Below are 22817 nucleotides of genomic sequence, written 5' to 3' on the forward strand. Positions count from 1 at the left end.
ATGTGATTCAGAGTTTAAAAGCTTTGATATACTGGTAGACAGGGATCACAATGCCTCAGTCAGAACAAGCTAAATAGTTCTACCAAAATCTATTCATGGCAGATCTATAAACATGTTATCATACTTGGTGATAATGGTAAGTGGATTTCCATGTAAAACCTGCACATTTAAGTTCAATCAGTTCTATTTAAATTGTTGAATAAGGAAAGTAAAGTGAATAGAGGCAGTACTTTATTTTACTTTATAAATATGACACTAAGTGGCATTGTAATTATGGCAATTTGACAAGCTCCACTAGGCACAATTTAGTACCAATAACAATAATTTACTATTTTGTCTGGTAAATTCCAGTGGAAACAGTACCGTAAAATAAAATGCTACCAGTGCTATTTGATGGCCAAAACATCCCTGTGGATAGTAGTCATAGAACTCTAGAGATGCACTATAACAATTACAGATTTATTAAAAACAAAACTGCACAAGTCTCCAAGTTTAACCTTTTATTACAATAGTGTGTAGAAAAAAATAAAAATCTCCTCTTGAACTTCTAGCTTCTCTGCTGGTTGGATCCTGGTGCGACGTCAGAATTCCCTTATGGGAGAGAAAATAAGAAAAATGGAATGAGTCGTTACAAATAATGTCATCCATTGGAAATGTGAATCAAGGATTAACAGCGCAACCACACAATTTAGACTAACATGTTTAAGAATAGTTCCATCAACCTGCAGATCCATTTCCTTGCTTTAGGAGAGACCAGAGAGGCCTCTGCTCAGGTTTGTACAGACATCAGTCTCTTCAGTTAACCTGCAACAAAGAAAAATAACATAAGTCAACAACTTCCACTTAGAACGAAGCAACGTTGGCAAAAATCAGGAGGGTCCGGGGGTACACTCCCCCAGAAAAGAAAAATCTTGACAAGCCCTACAAAAAGATTTCCATTTGTTTAATATAAGCACTTAACCCCATAAGGTTGATGTCCACACCCCGTGGAAATCTAATTAGCATAATACAAAAAACCTCATCAAAATCCGTCAGTTTAAGCTAGATTGGATGCGTCTCAATCCACCGCATCCGCTTATGTCGCACTTTTGCATCTGCGGTGAAAGGTGACAGAGCTAGAGCAGTGTTTGTCAGACAGACATCCTGAAAATCGGTCTTCTCACAAAATCTGTAGCGTCCAAATGGTTTGGCCTACAAACTATTATGACCCCTCTATGGAAAGATGACTCCCACGAACACGATGGTGTTCTACGTTTTGCTCTACAACCTCCACAAGCGTCTTGGGACTCGTCTGAAGTCGGTACAGCCGATCTGCCAACTTTGTCTGTAGCGTCCGCATAGGTTGGGCTATACACTAATATGACCCCTCTGTGGAAAGGTGAGACTCTCAGGAAGATGACGGTTGTTTTGCTCTAGGATGCCCACAGGCCTCACAAGACTCGTCTGAAGGTCCCCGGTACCAGTTGAAAAAATTTATGGAAGTATATATGGAGACTGTTTAGTGCCAAAAATAAGGAATTAAATACAAAAACAAATGTTTCCCGATCGATCGATAGATAGGACACTTCCTTTAGATGTTTTTTGGGACTGTTGTTCCATGTAGTGAATCGGTTATTCAATGCGTTTGTATGGGGTAATAGTAGTAAGGCTAGAAATCATTTCTAATACTTTATTCATATTTTTTATACCTAGTCTTAAAATTAAAAATAAAATAGCTAAATTATCCTTGGTATGACCTTAAATTCCATATAGCTTAGTACAATGACAAAGTCTTTCACCTAACCACTCTGCAGGTAGCTTACCATATGTTAGACCAGGAGCAGCTCCTCAGGCTCCTACAATCACGCGAGGCCCCTGCAGTGAGAGAGAGAAACAATGAGCTTGAAGCTAGGAACTTGGGAAAGTGATCCTAAGACACTCCTATACAAATAACTGTGGATATGAGGGCTAAACTACATGGATGTAGAGGACTTTTGAAAGTGTAAATAAAGGTTTTTGGGAATTTAAATTACAAAAACTACAGTACAGGCATGCACTAGATGTAATTGACTGACAGACTTAAGAACTTGTGCCAAAATACATAAACAAATTAATTATAAAGCAAACCCAATAATAAGGGTGCATTTTGACAAAGTAGTAGGTATGTAGCCTACGTCACATTATAGCTAATTTTTTGTAACTTCCGTGGAAACAGGCAAATGCGTAAGAGCCATGAAACCAATCATGCAAATACGTGAGGACTGGAAATGGTTACAAAGCAAGATAAGCTTGACATTGGAAAAGTATTGTTATAGCAAATCCCCAAAACGTCAGAGGAGTTGCACCTATGAAGACGCTTTCACCTTATACATCATGATGGGCATTTGCGACGTCGGTCTTGCAGAGCGAGTTTGGAAAGGGCATTGCCCTTCCAGTAGTGGCCCTGAGGCCCTGGAGGGTTGTTCTGGCATCACACTCTGAAGGGGATACGGAGAAGCAGACTGGCCACTCAAAGAGGATACTTCAGAGGGGAAATGGATCACAGTGCAGACAGACACACTCGACAGCCCTGGGGCTGATTTCACTGCTCATGGTAGTTCTCTACACAAGACGCTTAGTCCAAGATAACCAACACTAAGTTTGCTGCATGAGTCACCGTTTACATACAAGCTGCTACACCAAGGTTGGCACAGTCCTTGTGAACTGTACAGAAGAACCCTTTACGATTGGCTGGCTGGTCACTGGCTTGAGAATGTCACTGATATAAGAAAGGACGATTGAGGATACTTCTAAGCATGAAATGCACAAGGGAAAAAAAAAAACAGGATGCCATTTTTGGACAGTGCCACACATCGTTCCAAAGCATGTGAATAGACCCAAACCCAGTCTCCTGACTGTCCACCCGCCCAAGAATAGCCCAGTGGATTAACACTTGAAAATGACGCGTTCTAGTTGAGTTTAGCAAAACACCAAAGCTGCATTCTACAGAAGTTAGGCTGTTCCCAGCCTAGACTCAGCTGTCAAGTATAAAATGAAATCAATTCAAGTTAATGTTGGTTATTCCCATTACTACCTCATCACATAATAACAAAGCTGGGTCTAACAAAAGTCATGTCAAACTAAAGCCTTCCTAAATTACCTAGGGGAACAAATGAAAAAGTGTAAGATCCCAGGAGTAATGATGATCCGTACAACCAAGAAAATCTAGAAATTGAGGTTGCCGATCATGTACATGTCCAAAAAAACTGGGCTACTGGTATGTGACAAGACAGGCAGAAAAGCTATGACAAAGAGCCCAAATAACAATACTAGTACAATTCACTGCTCCAGTACTTCTGCATTGTGAATGCAGTGGCCGAGTCCGAATACCCATACTTGCGTCCTAAATAGGCCATTTGAGTATGCAAAAAAAAAAGTTTAGTATGCAACATTTAGAAAATCGAGTATAATTTAAATGTCATACTCAACAGCTGATCAATTAGATAATGGGGATGTGCTGCCGAAATCATCAAATAGTGGGAAACAACGCAATCTCGCATTGCTAAATGACGAAAATGTAAATGTAATGATGCATTCTCAGTATGCGAAAATAGAATGCGTCATAGCATTGTAATTGTTTAAAATAGTATGGTTTAAATGCCAGAATGTTAGTCATTTCGGCTCTTCATCTAGTAGAATTCAATGCACTTTTCCACAATGCATTGGAATAGGTGGACTGTGAGGGATTGGCCCTAGTTCTCTTCAAGTAGCCAAACAACAAAACCAGGCTACTTAATTGGGAAGATCTCGAATAGCGAAGCTTCTGCGGTGGTGTTCAAATGTAGGCTAAGTCATTTTTGTTCCCCTTAAAATGATTGAGTATTGCATCGTAGGCTAAATCTTTGAAAACAGAAGTCTATTTGATTTCTGTTCTCATTGAAAAGTGTTTCGTCTATTGGCCTTCATCAGCGCTTTTAAACTAAATACTAAACCATCTTATGATTACTGAATGCGTCGGCACCGGGGACTCTGAATGTGTCTGGGTTATTGATGTCATTAAATTAGGCCTCTTGATTTTAACATATGGATTGTTTTAGTTTTGTAAGCTAGGCTACCCATTTAATTATTTCAATTTATGGATCAAGCCTTCGCAGTCATTATCTCGTTCCCAATGATCAGTGCTTTAGTGTATTATGTTGCTGTCCAGCGGTTCTGAATTTGCGATGCACCAGATGGTGTGTCAGAGGAAGGCCCCAAAATTGCCAAAGACTCCTGCCACCCAAGCCATAGACTTCACTCTGTCCGGCAAACGGTACCGGAGCATCGGCACTCGAACCAACAGGCTCCGAGACAGCTTCATAAGACTGCTAAATAGCCAGACCACTAAATAGTTAATGGTACACAAACTATCTGCACTGACCCTACGCACCCTGTCTCCCGAGGACAGAGTTTGAAACGCTTCACTACATTGTTACTACCACACAAATCCGTCACACATTCAAAACACTACATGCACTTTTACTCATTTGCTGCTGCTACTCTTTCATTTACTCTATTATCATCATCATCATCATCAATCCAGATGCCTAGTCAATTCACCCTGCCTTCATGTACATATCTAACTCCCTCTGCACATTGATCTGGTACTGGTACTCCCTGTATATACCTCCATTCTTGTGTATTTTATTTCTCGTGTTAGTTACTATTTATTTTTTACTCTGCATCGTTGGGAAAGGTTCTTAAGCAAGCATTTCACTGTAAAGTCTACACCATAAAATTTGATTGTCCATGTTTTTATTTGCAAAAGCCTTCATTTGAAAAGTTGCTATGTGTACTAGGCTATTTGATTTAATTTATACATGTTACAGCACTTTGGTTTCACTAATACATATGTTGAAATGAAACCAAATTATCAGTTTGTCTTCAGTCCTTTTTAAATACGATAAATGGGCTATAGTATAGGTCAAAAGTGAGTCTACCTATAACTAGCCTGAGTAGGCATATAACTCCATTCCTATTCAGAGTAGGGCTGACCCTAATTAGTCGACTGATCGATTGTTTGGTCGAAGATTTTTTTATATGCGTCCATCTCAGAGAACTAATCCATTGCGGAGGCAGAAACTAAAATCCAATTTATGCTTGATCTGAAAATGTGGTCGGAGGCTCCATATGGAGGGTGTGACAATTGTGGAGCCTATGGAGGCACACAGAGGCCAAATCAAGCTCTGTACCGCATCGCCATGCGCCTTCCAAATGTTGTGGCTATGCGGAGGGCTCTGTATAACTCTGCATTGACATGATTGGTTGACGGTAAGTGGAGGCAGTACATAATGTATAAATACAAACTCACTTCCTTGACAACAGCTCTACTCACTTCCTTCACAACAGCTCTGCACTGCTCCGCAAAGCACAAGTACTATGAATTTCCTGAATTCCGCAGAGGCTGTATTACCGTAAATGCTGCGTCAGATTGACTATGCAGCGCCCAGATGCACTTCTCTCCCGCCAATTTACACATTCATTGTTTCATAACTTAATTGTATGAATTGTTTGCGTTTGATTGTTAGTGTTTATCACTCCCCCATTACATATGTCACCAGCAGTACATTTACAGTTAATTCCAATCATTTCTAATCTACGTTTGTTTGGTTATGGTAATTTCTTAATGTATTCTTTATGATTCCAGTCTGTTACCGTTCTCATTGTCGAAGTGGACACTGTTTGCAGAGCGCACAACCTATGCTACACTTGTGAGAAACAAGTTTTGGTTTATTTCATTCCATTTACGAGTTGTCAATTCAATGTAGTCATTGTCTTTTGTTTGGCGCGCTCCTATCAATGTTGAGTAAGGTTTACGCAATGAAGTAAATAAGCCTATAGGCTACCTGGCCTGCGTGCAAATGTAGGCATATAAATGTGCCCATTTGGGGATCCGATAGTATTTGATTGGCTTAACACACCACCAATAATGAGCTGTGGAGCTTCTCAAAGTAATGTTTTATTCACCTCAAACAGCAAGCAAACAAAGTCTGTTTTTACATCCATTGAGAATGACAATAGTTTCTCAATGTATTCAGCGCGAATGGGAACAACGTCATGCTCTGATCTAGTGGAAACGTCATAAAATAGGCCTACCTGATTACTTCTTATCAGCGCTTGACTTGGACTGAAATAGGTTCCGGTACTCATTTTGGGTGCTGGTACTGTTTATATTTAGGTGCAGGAGCTCCACAATACTTTTGAGCTAATATTCTATGAGGAACCGGAGCTCAAGCAGTAGAAAAGTTGAGGTGCCGGTCTGTCCCGAGCTCACTGGCGCAGGAAAGTGAGGGCCCAGAATATTTTATACAATGTTGCAAGTTCGCTAGTGCAAGTCTCTGGGGCGGACCCAAGTTAAGTTGATACAATGTTTCAAGTTCGTTGCAGACAGGCCATGCATAGTCAATGTAATTTATAGGAATGTTTTTCCCTTTTTTCCATCAGGATACTTTCTACCTGCAGGCTGCAATTTTTTTGTTGGCTTTATGTGGGCTATCTTTACATTGTTGGTAATGGCAATAGAAGTTGCTCTGGATAAGAGCGTCTGCTAAATGACAAAAATGTAAAGTTACTTTTTAGGTTTGTATCATTTTCATTTGGATAGAATTTTGATTAACCACATGACAATGATTTTGAAATATGAAGACGTTATTATAAATTAAAATGAAACAGTTCCACGAAAATATGCATATGGAAACATAACTGGCACGCAGATCGGTAGAAATTGTCAAATATATTGGCATTCCACATGAGAAAAGGTTGCAAACTCCTTGTGTAGCCTATTACCGCCAACTTCAGGAGTAATGAACAGAATCTGTGAAAGCCAGAAGGAGTAGAATGGTTAAGTTTTTTCTTCTTCTGGTTATCTAGATCTCTGGCTCCCGAGTCATTTGTCTTATTTCATCAAACGGTAAGCTTAAAGCATTCGACAAGCTCAGTTGATTTTATTAAAACACATAGGGTTTCTATATACGGGGAAATTCGTAAAAAAATGTCAACAAATCGATTGGTCAAAAGAACGGACGAATCAGTCGACCCAAAAATACTTTGTTGGGGACAGCCCTAATTCAGAGTTTAGAGAAATTAATTGAATTGGAAATGATCTATTATCAGTCTAAAAATCAACCCCCACACTGCCCCGTCCCACCTACTCAGCCAGTCAGGAGCCGCTACTGTGTTGCGGCCGTAGCATACTGCATACTTTTAACTAAACAGTATGTGCTAAATAGTATGCGACGATGAGTACATAGTATGCAGTTTAAGTATGTAGTACGCTAGTATGTATATTCGGACAGAGTCTGAAGTCTGTTAAAATACATTGACAATTACACGTTAGGGGTCCTTCGAGTTTTGCCTTAATATTGAATGGACTGGGCAAATATTGCTAGCCAGTGTTGCATTGTAAACTCCCAAAAAAGCCAGTCCATGTAGAGCACACGAAGTTCAAATGAAATAAATTGGTCACCAGTATGATTCTCATTTCCCCAGACAACAATCCCCCCCAACAAATGTCAAGCTCTGAATATTATTTTCATCAATGCTACAATCTCTATTGCAAATAACTAGTCCAACTTGAGTCAAGAGTCCTGTGCCCGAGTACTACGATACACTTTACCTGCAACATTTTGGCCTAGGTCTACATGATTTAGACTACTGTAGAGGTTTGCAATATAGGCAAAGTAAATGCTGTTTTAATATTAGGCAAACACTGGACAAGCTTCACAAATCGCTTCATCTATTACTTGATGAAATAGGATGTCATGATCAACAATAAAGCACCCCCAACCAACAACCAAATCAAATGGGATTTCCTGTGACTACCAATTGGTTACGAGTCCCTTCTACAGTGCCAAGGAAGCAAAGAATTCAATGTCAAAATCCTCCTATTGCCAGCTAAATCCAACCCCCCCACCCCGGCAATACGTTTGTGAGGCCTTTGCACTTGGTTTCAAAGGTCATTACAGCTTGAAAGAGAAGTATCTGCAAAGAAAGTAGTTTATTGCACTGACCTAAAGTAGGGTTGTGGGTATACACCATCATACACTATTCATTGTTGAGCCAGTGACACAGCCATCCATATACAGGTCGTTTCATACAGATACCAGCTTCAGTCAGAAATGGAAGGGAAAATATCAGATACTGCTCAGGCTAAAACAAACATTGCCACAAGTTCACATACAGAGGGAGGAACAAGTACTGCACTGTGATTCCATTTTTCAGAAGTGTGATGCCAGAACCCCTGTATTGTCACATCACGTCAGGTGACAGAGGAAGGTAGAGCAGTAAAGTTTGGCATTTAAACAAATCATAAACAGGAACACTTACCTTTTCAGTGGCTCTGTAAGCATACCTCTCGCTGCACACAAGTCCAGGCTCTACTGTCCACTGACTTCTGCTGAACTACTGATCCTCAACGTAACCAACTGCCGGAGCCTCTACTTGGAGCCTCTACTGTGGAATGGGGCAGGCTGGCTGTTGGACTTTATTGCACAGCTACTGCACCCCCATGCACTCAAGACACTTGACAAAGACAAGCCTCTCGCTCCTTATTAGGTACGCAGGTCTGCTGAAGGGTGACGGGGAATAAGGGGAAGTTCTACCATAGACTTCCATCGGTTATACAAGGTCTTTGAAACAAAACTATTTCAGAGCGGAGTACTTCCATAATCCATATATAGCCAGGACAACACTACTCTAAAATAGATATACTGAACAAAAATAAAATGCAACATGTAAAGTGTTGGTCCCATGAGATGAAATAAAAGATCCCCCCAAAAATTCCATGCTCACAAAAAGCTATTTTCGCTCAGATTTTCACCACAAATTTATTTACATCCTTGTTAGTGAGCATTTCTTCTTTGCCAAGATAATCCATCCACCTGACAGGTGTGGCATATCAAGTAGCTGATTAAACAGCATGATCGTTACACAGGTGCACCTTGTACTGGGGACAATAAAAGGCCACTAAAATGCGCAGTTGTCACACCGGCCTCACTACCGCAGACCACGTGTAACCACGCCAGCTCAGGACCACATTCGGCGTCTTCACCTGCGGGATCGGAGACCAGCCACTCGGACAGCTGTAATAAAGACCTTTCGTGGGGAAAAACAAATTAGGCTTGGCTGGGACTGACTTCCAAGTGGGTGGGCCTATTCCCAACCATGGCTGCGCTCCTTCCCAGTCATGTGAAATCCATAGGATTAGGGCCTAATGAATTTATTTCAATTGTCCGATTTCCTTATGTGAACTGTAATCTTTGAAATTGTTGCATGTTGCGTTTATATTTTTTGTTCAGTATATATACACACTACCAGTCAAGTTTACACACCTTCTCATTCAAGGTTTTTTCTTTATTTTTACATTGTAGAATAATAGTGAAGATATCAAAACTATGAAATAACACATGGAATCATGAAGTAACCAAAACAAGTGTTAAATCAAACTATATTTTATATTTGAGATTCTTCAAATAGCCACCCTCTGCCTTGATGACAGCTTTGCACACGCTTGGCATTCTCTCAACCAGCTTCATGAGGTAGTCACCTGGAATGCGTTTCAATTAACAGGTGTGCCTTCTTAAAAGTTCATTTGTGGAATTTATTTCCTTCTTAATGCGTTTCAGCCAATCAGTTGTGTTGTGACAAGGTGGGGGGGGGGGGATTATACAGAAGATAGCCCTATTTGCTATTCGGTAAAAGACCAAGTCCATATTATGGCAAGAACAGCTCAAATAAGCAAAGAGAAACGACAGTCCATCATTACTTTAAGACATGGTCAGTCAATACGGAAAATGTCAAGAACTTTGAAAGTTTCTTCAAGTGCAGTCGCAAAAAACATCAAGTGCTATGATGAAACTGGCTCTCATGTGGACCACCACATGAATGGAAGACCCAGAGTTACCTCTGCTGCAGAAGATAAATTCATTAGTGTTACTAGCCTCAGAAATTGCAGCCCAAATAAATGCTTCACAGAGCTCAAGTCACAGACATCTCAACATCAGCTGTTCAGATGGGAAAGAACCCCCTGCAAAGAAACCAATACTAAAAAGGACACCAATAAGAAGAGACCTGCTTGGGCCAAGAAACACGAGCAATGGACATTAGACCGGTGAAATTTGTCCTTTGGTCTGGAGTCCAAATTGGAGATTTTTGGTTCCAACCGCCGTGTCTTTGTGAGACGCGGTGTGGGTGAACGGATGATCTCCGCATGTGGGGGTGCTTTGCTGGTGACAATTATTTTTTTAGAATTCAAGGCACACTTAAGCAGCATGGCTACCACAGCATTCTGCAGCGATACGCCATCCCAATCTGGTTTGGGCTTAGTGGGACTATCATTTGTTTTTCAATAGGACAATGACCCAACACACCTCCAGGCTGTGTAAGGGCTATTTGACCAAGAAGGAGAGTGATGGAGTGCTGCATCAGATGACCTGGCCTCCACAATGCCCCGACCTCAACCCAATTGAGATGGTTTGGGATGAGTTAGACGGCAGAGTGAAGGAAAAACAGCCAACAAGTGCTAAGCATATGTGGGAACTCCTTCAAGACAGTTGGAAAAGCATTCCAGGTGAACCTGGTTGAGAGAATGCCAAGAGTGTGCAAAGCTGTCATCAAGGCAAAGGGTGGCCATTTGAATCTCAAATATAAAATTGTTTAACACATTTTTTGCCCTAATGATTCCATGTGTTATTTCATAGTTTTGATGTCTTCACTATTATTCTACAATGTAGAAAATAGTAAAAGTAAGGAAAACCCTTGAATGAGTAGGTGTCCAAACTTTTGACTGGTACTATATATAAAAACTAAGGGGTGGCCTACATCCCCACTACAGGTGCATATAAACAAAGCTAGCTACATTTATCTTAACCATTAGTTTGTCCCCTGATCTGTGATTCCATCTGCAAACAGATAAGAGTATGATACTAGTGCTGCGTTTAGACAGGCAGCCCAATTCTGATTATTTTATCTCACTAATTGGTCTTTTGACCAATCAGACCAGCTCTGAAAAGATCTGATGTGATGTCAAAAGACCAATTTGTGGGAAAAATATCAGAATTGGGCTGATTGGTCAGCCCAAGAAGCTCAAATAAAGCATCCCCTGGTCATTTTCTTTGTTAACATAAGATCTCCACAGATTAAGTTGAAATTCCATTTAAAGATGTCTGATCTTTCTTTCTCAGTATATTGCTACTACGAGGCCTATATCCCACTGAGTTTCCTGTAGGCCTACATTAATTAGTATGGCAAGTTGACCAACTTTGTGAGTAGTCCAGCGAGAGCTGACAAAGAGTTCACCTAGAAACATACACCCTAAGAAACATTGCCAGATCCAATCATTGGTCTTCTTGTTACTCAGCCATTCTGGCCAACTTAATTCAATCGTCTTCCAAATCACCTAGATACATTGGGAATAACACCCAGTTAGAATATTAGATGGGGTGTCCGTTCCAATTTCTTGTTAATCAAAACCATTTCACCAACTGGTACCCTGTTACATTACTGAACAGTGACTTGAACCTTAACTGCCAACTCTTCACTAAGGCAAGACGGTCTTTATCAGGTTGGTCTGTTTAAGACAAGTCACAGGAGTAAACTGTATTAAGTGCTACTCAGTTAGGCCTATGATTTCTTGGTTTAGAAATGTCTCCTTTACACACTGCAACCTTTAAGGTGGCCAAACCTGTCAAAGAAGAAATATACAGAAAACAAACATACAGGAACAACATTGAATGGTTTACATTACTTTTGTCAAGGTATCCAATCAGATATTTGTTTAGACGACAACGGGTTAGATAAACTGAATGTTTGTAGTCATTTGAGTAACATGCTGCACAACCATGATCAATCTTTTTGCTGTAATTGTTGAGTTCGAAATTTAGACGAAATTTTAAGAGCCTATTGAGTTCAATTACATAGTAACTGGTGCTATTTCCATAACTATAAAAAACAGTACAAAACAATTCAAACTAGTAGGAGCAAGTTACCTTTAATAAATAAATAAAATGCCTACACAGGAAACATTCACTTCTCTGTAGCCTTTTTGGTAAAAAAAAAAACGATTGTTTTAATTGCTGACATATCTAGCCTTTGGTGTGCGTCGCCTTAAGTCTCACTTGGAAAATAGATTTAGAGGTCTAATCAAACGTACTATGAAGATGTTCGAGGTATGAACGTGCCAGCACGTTATAACCAATTTGTTGTAATTTTGTTTAATGCCAACATTGGTTCAATACTGTCAATCTGCCCTAATCCTAAAAAGGGAAAGTTTGAGGCCATTATTTAATTCCCCGGAGTCAAATGAACTTGTGGCTACCATTGGTCTCTGCATCCAGTATGAAGAAAGAGGTAGTTTAGCAAGCCAATACTAACTAGCTTAACGCAGACTGGACGTTCAGGTAGAGCTAACATCCTCAAGACTTCATCTTTGCGCTAAGCTAGCACTAACGCTAGCATTGGCTCGCAAAACTCTCCTTCATCATAGTGGATGCAGAGGCATAAAATGGTAGCCACAAAAGTTAATTTCAATGATGGTTTCAGACTTAGTTGTCTAATCTGCACATGTGAAAATTCTAAGTGACAGTGGTACTCGCTGGAATTAATCAGTTCACATCACACTTGGTTTATCATCAGCGCTTAGGCTAGGAAAGCTACTAAAGAAATTCATGGAAGGATCCATAAAAGTGGAAAAGGGAGGCTGAAAAGTTATGGTAGCATGAAGGGTAAAAGCACACGCTACCGTTTCCCCTCAGTTTCTCGTAATAACATGCCATTTGAATTATGACCTACACACATCTGTCAGACAGTGGCTGGGACAGGTATTATTTAGGGTAACATTCGTAGATCCTTTTCATACATTCGCTTGTATGATACATACATTCCAATTAAATAGATGACATAATGCAATGTCAAGAGACACTGATGAAGTGCTGCTTTGAAACGTTAACTGTGGTCAAGGTGGACCTTTGACCTCTGTTCAATACGTAGCCGGCTTGGGAACAATAGACGAGTCCAACATACTCCTTTTTTGTCAACGCAAAAAAAACAGCAGTTGTCAAAGACCATATCACTTCAATTAGGGCTACACAAAGTCATACCTTTGTTAATGAAAGTTGCAAAACTGCACCAAAACTGTCATTTTAACTGCGACTTTCCAAGGACATTACAAAATCCAGATTGTTTATTTTTTATAAACAAAACACTACTAGAAGCATTAGTCACGTTTGACACCAGGACTGCTTATTTCCGTTGTCAAAATTGGGCTCCATAAAGACAATTTCTACTAGGACTAAATGTGCTTTCTCTGCTTTATCAATACGGTCTCAGTATACACATTTCTTCCATTTCGTTCACATGGGAACATTGTGTTAGTTAACAAAGTCAACCCCGGCATCCAACATAATAAATCCAGGTTATACTAGACAATATATATGTCAGTAATTGATCCACTTAATAGATGGCTGCTAGAGCAAAAGTATTGTAAACTCTTGCTGGGCTTATTTAGGATAACTTGAAATTAGGCTAAAATAAACTTTAAGAGGGTTTGGAGAGAACCAATTGAAGTCTTTATTGTAAAGTTACATGTTTTTACTTCAAATCTTAAATGGCAAAAAACACAGCCATTGAAAGGTGAGAAAATTTGACATTTATCACCATTTACGACACGAGTCACAGAGCATGATACAACTGGAAAGAAAGTTATACATAGGTGGGATAGCACTATGTGATCACTGAGGGTGACCAATTTATTAAATTTCACACTACTCCAAATACAAAATCAAAAAAAGAAAAAACCTAACTTGCCATAAAAATGAATGAGTCTTCAGGCTAAAATGCAAGAACACTTTCAACTTAAATACAACAATTGACTCAATAATGTGAAGATGTTCAGAGAATCTACACAAAAAACGCTGCTATGAATGACACTGAACAGATTTAAAAGCGGGGCTTCTTGGCAGGCCCATCAAACTCCTCACGGACCCTGCCAAACCCTGGGTTGTTGGGACCCATTCCCCCCCGGCCTCCCTGAGGGAAGTTTCGCTCATTTCGCTATTGGGATTAACGACCATACCAAGGAGGCAGATTGTAGGGGGTGAGGGGAGGGCAGTGCGATGGCACACAGTTCAAGTCCATATTCAGGGGAGGGGGTAGAGAGAATTGGTTTTGTTTGAGAGCCATTTGACAAAATAAACAGCAGGAGACACGTCCAAGGGAAACGTTCGTTGAAATAGTTCCAATACGCAGATCCACAGGTGCCACAGGTAACATACGGAGAAGGAAGAAAGGGTAATGTTTTCGTTAGTTAGGTCCTACCATAGTCTGCTGTGCATGCCAAAGGCTGGGCTACATCACTCACTACTGGCATCATGTGGAGAATTTTGGGGAAGACTGCCGGTTTGCTATGGCCAAATGTTAACGTTTAATGCCAAAACCTATAGGTAGGCCAGACTGGCCAATTGATAAATGCACTTCAGCGCTACAATTCCACTTTTTTTTTTTTATGCTTTGTGTAGAACTATCAGGCATACTTTCCAATATAGCTGTAAATCTTTGTTGCTTGCGTTGCCTTTATTGCTTAAACACACAAGTAGGATATCACTGCACAACTACAGTATTGCTGACCTTTCAAATGGCAGTAAAAAAAAAAAGAGGGAAAAATATGATTTTAAATCAATGAGCCTACATGAAGTCTTGCCCAGTTGTTACACTTGAAGCTTTCATGGCCTTAGTAATACGCTGGACAGGGGGGTGAATTTCACATTACAAACTACAAGTCTACAGGCTCGCCAATAGGCTAGGCCTAATTCAAGTAGATGTTAATTGGCCTAATCCTGCCATGTTATTTGCAGGGTCTCGACTTTATTGAGTGCCATTTCACCAACCAAACCTACAATTTACTACGCATCACATATTTGGAAATATGCCAGTAGTTGGGCGAAAGAGGTGGTCCATACTGGTTAAAAGACTCAAAACTGAAGTTTCACAGCGGGTGTTCCTGGATGAAAAATACCATGTTTCATTTTGCATACACACAAATTGCCACCCTGCTCCTGTTCACTTCTTGTGGCAAAATACAATATGTTTTTAGAAGGCAAATTTATTTTTCTGAAGTAAATCTCAATTTCTTTATGCAAATGGAATGTTATAGAAGGGTCCTTACACTTTTTTTGGCGTTTTGGCTTGATTGAGAAACTTACCCCAGGTGCAATTCACTTCCTCATTGCGCAGTATCAGAGCAAGCAAAAGACACGAACAAAACGTAACAAAAAAAACACGTCCTTTTAGACACGCTGTCAGTATAGTGATGTTGTACACATTACATTGTGTCATTACGAACTTTATCCACAACGTTATGTTCCATTTACTTCGACTCAAACCGTTTCTTCTAGCAGCTGTTTTGCGCAGTCGGTGTCCATGTACTATAGGGACACGCTCGGCCTGCAAAGCTGCGTGGGGTAAACAGCGCAACTTGACCAAAATGGATTACAACGTTGCGAAAAAAGTTTTAAATGACAATTTCATGTGTACAACATCTAAAGACATACATCACTATACTAAATGGATGTATTTGGGTGCTTTTGTTCATGTCGTTTGCGTGCCCTGATCCTGCACAAGGAGCAATGAGGAAGTGTATCGCGGCTGGGCTAAGTTTCTCAAAAACAAGCCAAATCACAAAGTGTATGGACCCTTCTAGAACATTTCAGTTTTACATCAAAAATAGAGATTTACTTCAGATATAGGAATAATGTCCTTTAAGGTGTTCTACAAATTTGTAGACCGTTTTCCCCAGTCGTATTCAGAACACTTCTGTTTGATTTAAGCCATGTTTTACACTAAAATGCATAAACTCTCAAAATGAATGATCACCTACAAGTATGTTGATCTAGACCCATGGTGTAAAAAAATTTATGTATTAATTGTTGATTCTATTTGGACACAATTTTCCTAAAAGTTGCAGGCTTGGGTAAGGTAGCCTTAGCCATATCAGCCATTTTGTGCGAACTAATAAATGCTTGGCCAATTAATGGTAGTTCTGTCAACTTGACTAAATGGCATCCTGATTTGTCATTGCTTCCATGTGTGTAGCGGCAAGACCAGACAGTCTAGCCAGTAACATATCTACTAGCCATCTTCCCTTCAGAGTAAGAGAGAATCTCTGCAATCACTGCACTAAAATGTTGGTTCATTTGCATTGCTTGCACTGAAGAACAGAAAAACTGACATGTGGAGCTATCAGTAAGACACACGACAGATACGTTGTCGGACTGCACAATCCAGTATCGAAAAGCAACAACTGCTCACCATTGCAAAAGCAGCCGACCTGTTGTGCTGTTTTTCCTGTCAGATTGTTTGCCACCCTTACGTCAAAGCGGCTGTGTTCCATTACATGAATTGATAGATCCTTGACAGTATAAAAACAACTCATACAAATCACAAGTTGTATCTATTTTAAAAATGGACTTAAAACAGCTTTGCGTCAGACCATTTATAAAGGAAGTTACCAGATATCTAACTGGTGAACTTATTAATTGCATTTAGCCTATAATACAAAAGGGCATTAACACACCTGCTTGCCATAGGCCTAATGCGGAGGCCTTCATCACATTCTGGGCCTTAATGAAATTAGAGGATTTCACCCACAGGGTACAAATAGCACAGGTATCCAAGCAGTCAACGCAATGCCTGTCACCCTCAGTTCTTCATATTGTGTTATGCAAGTTGCACTTAGGAGCTTACTCATTAGCTTAATGGTATGTCAAGAGACACATTTGCTTCATAAAGCAACCTGTACTAAAACCCCTAATTTTAATTGCTTGGACAAGGTGGTGGCTGGGGAAATGTTACAACAACTAGGGAGTCAATCCATGACACAAGAGAACGTTGCAGGAAATTCACTTTTCACAATGAGGCCCCAAAAAATATTTCCAGGTTACACCAAGACACCATCTGTACCATTTCATGTGATTGCATGAAGTTCAATGACAGTATGGGAAAGTACTTCAACTAAAAATGTTTTCTACAAATAGCCACAAAAAAATGCTGCCGGGTGACATCTTTCCACTTGCCAAGAAAATGTGCCTGTCTGGCTCACACAAGACAGGGCTTGCAATAGGTCCATTACACAAAGTAGGAGCTTTGAAAAAGCACTGGAAAGCAAGTCACCGGGTTTAGTACAGGCTGATTATTTTCAGCTGAAATACAGGCTGTAATAGTAGAGGAACTGAGAGGACATGCTGTTGCAGAAAACTGTCTCAATCTCGACATGGCACAGACGCCTCAGAAGAATCACACAAGCTTTCATTTTTCTGCCATACGCTTCCAAACTGGGCCGACCGGAGCAAAACCATCCACTTCTCTCCCCGATGACAACTACAGCAACCAGTTGAGAAACCCACACCCAAATGGGCCCTATTAGTGTTGGAATCCATTTGGAATACATTACCATTTCGTTGGGCATCATGGCTCCCCCAGCGTTGGGTCCCCCCATGCCTTGGTGTCCCATGGGGAACTTCTGGTTGGGTGAGCCAAATTGATTGTCTAGTAGGGACAACAGGACTACACGTCATACATTAAAATGAGAGTCAGGGCAGCCCTAGGGGGCAATGTTGTCATATGCTTTCATAAAGTGCAGTCTCAAACTTCCTATTCTTGTTTCAAAACACATTTCTGGGTCCAGCTGAAAATGAAGATATGGGTAGCAAGAACACAGCACACAAAAAATTACAGTTCATGAAAACAAATTGTTATAAGATATACTAAATTTAAAAAATATATACTACTCACCAGCCATGCCCATGGCGCCACCCTGAGTCATTCTCATATCCCTCTGAAATCAAAATAGTAAGACTCATATCTCAAACGCAAATGTCAAGGTCTGAATGGTTGTATGGTACTCTGCTCAACTTACATTGTCCATGAAGTTGCCACTTCTGTAGGCCTCCTCACGCTTGCGGCGCATTTGCTCCTCAATCTCCCTCTGGCGGAGCATCTCCTCCTCGCGTATGCGACGCTCCTCCTCCTGCCTGTTATGCACACTGTCACGTTTCAGTAACATTCCAATGAATAAATGAAGTGTGTGGAACAAACAGTTACTCAAACAAGTTTTAATACCTGAGCTGCATCTCTTTCCTCTTCTGCATCTCTGCACTGTGCATCTCTTCCATGCGTCGTAGTTCCTCCTCCCGCCTCAGCAGATCTAAACAGAGTGCAAGAACATACATGTAAGACACTGCTACATCTAACTACTTTTCTTTTTTGAAAAGTGGTCGCCTCTTTCCAGCTAAACTTGCCTTGGCGGATCATGTTGGCCTGGTGCACATGGAACGCGTCGTCCATCTCTCCCTCCAGTTTCTCACGGGCTTCGCGGATGTTCTTCTCCACCTGCTGGCGCTGCTGCTTCTCCATGTCGTCCAGGGACTTCCAGCGCTTAGAGTATTCAAACTCAAACGTGCCAGGACGGGCAAACCTGGGTGGCTCCTCCCGCTCCCTGCAGCCACATAAGTTTGGTTAAAATAGAAAGTTGTAACCAAGACATACAACAAAGAGGGGTACTCAAGATGGGTAATCCTTTTATTGGAAAATCAACTGGAATGGGTTTTTAACAGCTGTGGCATCTGCTAACCCAACCCCTGGTAAAAACTTTTGCCCAATGAGGCCCACCGTAACGCACACTCATTTTGGACTTTAACCCTTTTCAAACACTGTTTGAGCTAGACTTCTGGGTTGTGGCATTAGATTCAACTATTTATTCTGCATCCGTAGATACCAACCATTCGTATGTGTGATTAACGGGGGCTGAGCTAGAGTGGTGTTGGTGAGACGCGGACAGATCCCGAAGGGCCCCGGGTCTTTAATACAAACTTTTAAAAGCTGAGACTCAAGAACACGTAACATGTTTTGCTCTCTGACACTCACAAGCTACACAAGAGTTGTTAGAAGGTAAGGGGTTCTTCCACATAGATCATTGGAAATCCAAGGACATGGTGTCTATAATACTGTAATAAGCTCACAGTCGATGTATAAATTCACGTGCATCTGGTTTTTGCTTTGGAGGCGCCAATTTATTATGTCAATAAAACTCATGAATGCAACTGTTTAATGTTTTGTTGTTTTCTACTTGTAGCCCTGGTGGTCCTGAAAAGAAAATGGTAAAACACTTAATTGTGAGGCTAAATATAAAAGCTGGACATAAATGAAAAGCAGATTGCTGGGATCTCGGGAATGATAGGGTTAGCAGTGCAATTTGCATGGCACACTGGGCGGCACCTGGCTACAATAGCTATATTTGCACTTCCAATCTCAATTCAAAATGAGCATAACATCACAAAGGAGTGCTGTGGGTGTGGTAATAAGAAAACAAAATATGCACACCAATCAAGCCCAAAAAGCCATACGCTATTGAATTAAAGCTATTTAGTTATATGAAGTGAGGGTTACTTATGATAGTTGTGGTTCTTCTGTGCCAGTTTCTCTGGTAGACCATCCTCATCATCATATTGTTCAAGGGGCTCAACGACGATTGGACGAGGTGACCTAAGACATTAAGAGTATCAATTAATTACAGCGTAACAGCATGAGCCATTTGGAGAAACCTTCATGTGCATTTCATGTTCTACTGAATGTTGCCAAATAAATGTATATAACTTACGTGGTGAGCAAGAAGACTCCATCGTTGCAACGATCCAGGGCCTTTCGTGCAGCAGGCTTAGAGGCAAATTCAACAATGCCCTTGCCAGTGGAGCGCCCACGATCATCTACAATTACCACAGCCCTTTCTACCACTCCAAACTGGGAGAAGGCCTCCTCCAGTAGCTCATTGGAAACAAAAGGTGACAAGTTCTTCACAGACAGTGCAGCAGAGTGAGTTGCGAAGCGCACCCGAAGCGGTCTGCCTTTCATGGGCACATCATCCAGTTCAGCTTTAGCTATCTCAGCCAATGCACGGGATTCCTGGAATGGTAGAAATTAGGCTTTTACATTTTAACTAGACAGGGCACTAAACACAAAAATTACAATGTTTACGGTAGAGCCAATTACCAAAAGGACAATGTTTATGGTAACTACAGTGTGGTGCACTTACCAGGCGTATGAAGCCAAAGCCTTTGTTTTTGTTGATGAAAATCTCACTGGGCTCGCCATACTTCGCAAACAGCTTCTTGAATGTGTCATCTGAGATATCATTTGGAAGGTTTCCAATGAAAAGGCGGCATCGTTGAGTGTATGTCTTCTCGCCAGGTCTGCGCAGCGATGACAATGTCGCTCTCAACTCCTACAGACCCAGACAACGTTCAGTTCAAATTCCAATACTAAAATGTCCATGATATTGTGTTCATAGAACATGACTAAGATTAACGTTAATTACAAATACAGTAAACATAACCTAAATGTAAAAGTAGTTGGGATAAGATTAGCTATTTGGTTTGTATGAAATTATGTAAATTATCATGGGGACAAAGAAAGGATCCACAGTGAGTACTACTAGCTACCTACGGTATGTGTTTCAACCGGTTGCATGTTACTCAACCGATTTACCCCCCCCCAGTACAGTTGAGGAAAAAAGGCCAGTTTTAGTTTACGTCTTCTCAGTGACTTTCTTCCATGCGCTTGTAACGGTGTCGTGTGGATGCATATCTAGCAATCAGCTTTCAGTAACATTGTCGAAATGTACCCGTGGTTTTAAAAAATATACACTGTCGTCGCTAGACTCTCACACAAAATGGCCGACGTATCTCCCATGTAGCCACCTAGCTTAATTAGCTAACGTTAGGGGGCTAACTCCGCAACGTGTTACGTGTAGCTCAATGGGCCCACTTATTTCACATAACACAGTTGCATATCTGACGTAAATTAAAGAGACAGTTTAAATTAAAGAGACAGTTTATTCTAGCTAAGTAGCTAGTTAACATGCTAATTACGGAATGTTAGTTAGCGTGACTGGGTAACGCGTCGACGTCGTTAGTCACTAACCTTGGGGTGCTGGGCTTCCTCCGCCTCCATTGAAGTATTCTGAGTTTGAGGTTCAGGTTTTTTGTTAGCGGGTGCAGATTTATGGCCATTTCCATTGGCGTTGCCGGGTCCTGGTCTTTGCTGGTTCCTATTCATTTGGTTTGGTGGGGGAGATGAGAGTGCTGGTTTCTTCATTTGGTTTGGTGGGGGAGATGAGAGTGCGGGTTTCGGAGGAACAGGCTTCGGAGGTGGGGACTGCATTTTTGGTTGAGCCGCCGGAGCAGTAACTGCCGCCGCTGGAGGTGCTGCTGCGGTCGCTGGAGGTGCTGCTGCGGTCACTGGAGGTGCTGCTGCGGTCACTGGAGGTGCTGCTGCGGCCGCCGGAGGTGTTGCTGCGGGCGCCGGAGCCGCGGCCTGCTGTACCGGGCCCTTCATGGTTAGCGCAGGGCCAGGTGTAGGTGGTGGCCGAATCGGTTGAGCGCCTGGCTGGGAAATAGTAGGTGGCAGTGGCTTCTGAGGAGTTATCTGACGTATCTGGTTGGGTGGTTTTCCAAAGTTACCGGGATGAGGCCCTCTTTGAAAGGGGTGTTGGTTTTGTCTGAAATTATTCAGGTTACCCATTCCACCTCGCATCGGACCACCAGGCCCAGCTCCACGGCGTTGAAATCCAGCTCCACGGTTATTTCCTCTAACGTTAATGTTAAATCTGTCCCGAGACATTTCTGCGTTGTAGGATCACTGGATAAAAATAAACGTAATATAACGTCGAGTAAATGTAATGAAACGTTGAAGAATGTCGCTAACTGCTTTTGTTCCGAACCGCTCTTCTTCTTTTCTAAAATGGCGATTCAAAAACGTCGTCGTAGTGATTTTGAAAGGAATCGCGCCTGCGTATCTCCGCCCAGATGTATTTACATATCGGGCGTCTCCATCTGATGCGGGATAAAAACAACAACTATTTTTGATGCAAATCATTTCACGGTCCATGTAACGATTATCAGTCTAATAATCTAAAACACTTCTTCAAATTGAATAATATAAAATTAGTTTTAATTTCTTCAGTTCTCAATTGTCTGATCCACTCGTTTAAATGTAATACATTTGTCAATTTCAGATTTTTCTTCAATGTAAAATTGAGATTTTTATATCGTTTTTCAAATGTTTCAAATGTACATTTATTCGTTTCAAAATGAAAGCTCAAATATTGGTGTGGCTGGGAAAACGGGGTGATTTCTAGTATGTTGCTCAAGTGGAAGCTACCACTTAAGTGCAGGGGGATTAGCCTATAAATAATGTGGTAAATTAATGTTGTCCTTGGAGTTGAAGTCACACACACACCAGATATTAAACGGCACTGACGGCCACTGGTAAGAATATGTTAAAGTCTATAGCTGGATTGGGCGTTGGGGCTTTGAGGACTGAACTATGGAGCCAGCACGTGGGGCTATTGTGGTGATCATGTAACCTAATGACACTTTTTCCACTATTTGGGAGTACGGATTGTAGGCCTTATATTAGGCATTTTGACTGTTGTATTAGTGAATTCCACTCTGTATGTAGGCTTGTTATAGCCGTTTGCGTTGCACAATCCAATCACACAGAGGCTATATCCATATCAATAAATGAGACAAAACAAAATATTGATTAAGTCTTGGCTATAAACTGTCCTGAGCGAAATAGCCAAGGGTTCCCAAATGGTCAAGACTATCTATAGCCTATTCTTATTGTCAGATCTGTTTCCCCTATCAGCCACTTCATGTGTTTCTTAACTATTTTGTTAAACATTTATTTAGAGGCTATATTTAGAGGCCTGTGAGCTAGGGTCTCTTTTTAAGAGGAGCCCCTATAATAAAAACAGTTATAAAAACAACAACAAA

The 22817-nt window shown here is 41.0% G+C and overlaps 1 protein-coding gene across 3 annotated transcripts; it reads right to left on the reverse strand.

Moving 5' to 3' along the window:
• Positions 1-487: 487 nt before the first annotated feature.
• LOC121571514 (splicing factor, proline- and glutamine-rich) lies at positions 488-21812 on the reverse strand. 3 transcript variants are annotated; one of them, XR_006001719.2, is made up of 12 exons: positions 20962-21811; positions 20075-20263; positions 19643-19944; positions 19432-19527; positions 18285-18481; positions 18106-18190; positions 17903-18017; positions 17779-17821; positions 17438-17532; positions 1803-1854; positions 723-804; positions 488-591 (listed from the first exon to the last, which is right to left on the reverse strand). XR_006001719.2 is itself a non-coding variant. In XM_041883012.2 (10 exons), the coding sequence occupies exons 1-10, from the start codon at positions 21658-21660 to the stop codon at positions 13930-13932; spliced, it is 1935 nt and encodes a 644-aa protein (XP_041738946.2). In that variant the 5' UTR covers positions 21661-21812; the 3' UTR covers positions 13537-13929. The 3 variants fall into 3 exon arrangements, 1 of the variants encoding a protein (XP_041738946.2); XR_006001720.2 differs by having other exon boundaries at positions 699-804; XM_041883012.2 differs by lacking the exons at positions 488-591; positions 723-804; positions 1803-1854 and adding an exon at positions 13537-14043 and having other exon boundaries at positions 20962-21812.
• Between the last annotated feature and the right edge of the window lie 1005 nt (positions 21813-22817).

The sequence above is a fragment of the Coregonus clupeaformis genome, chromosome 8, assembly GCF_020615455.1.
Source record: "Coregonus clupeaformis isolate EN_2021a chromosome 8, ASM2061545v1, whole genome shotgun sequence".
Classification (NCBI taxonomy): Eukaryota; Metazoa; Chordata; class Actinopteri; order Salmoniformes; family Salmonidae; genus Coregonus; species Coregonus clupeaformis.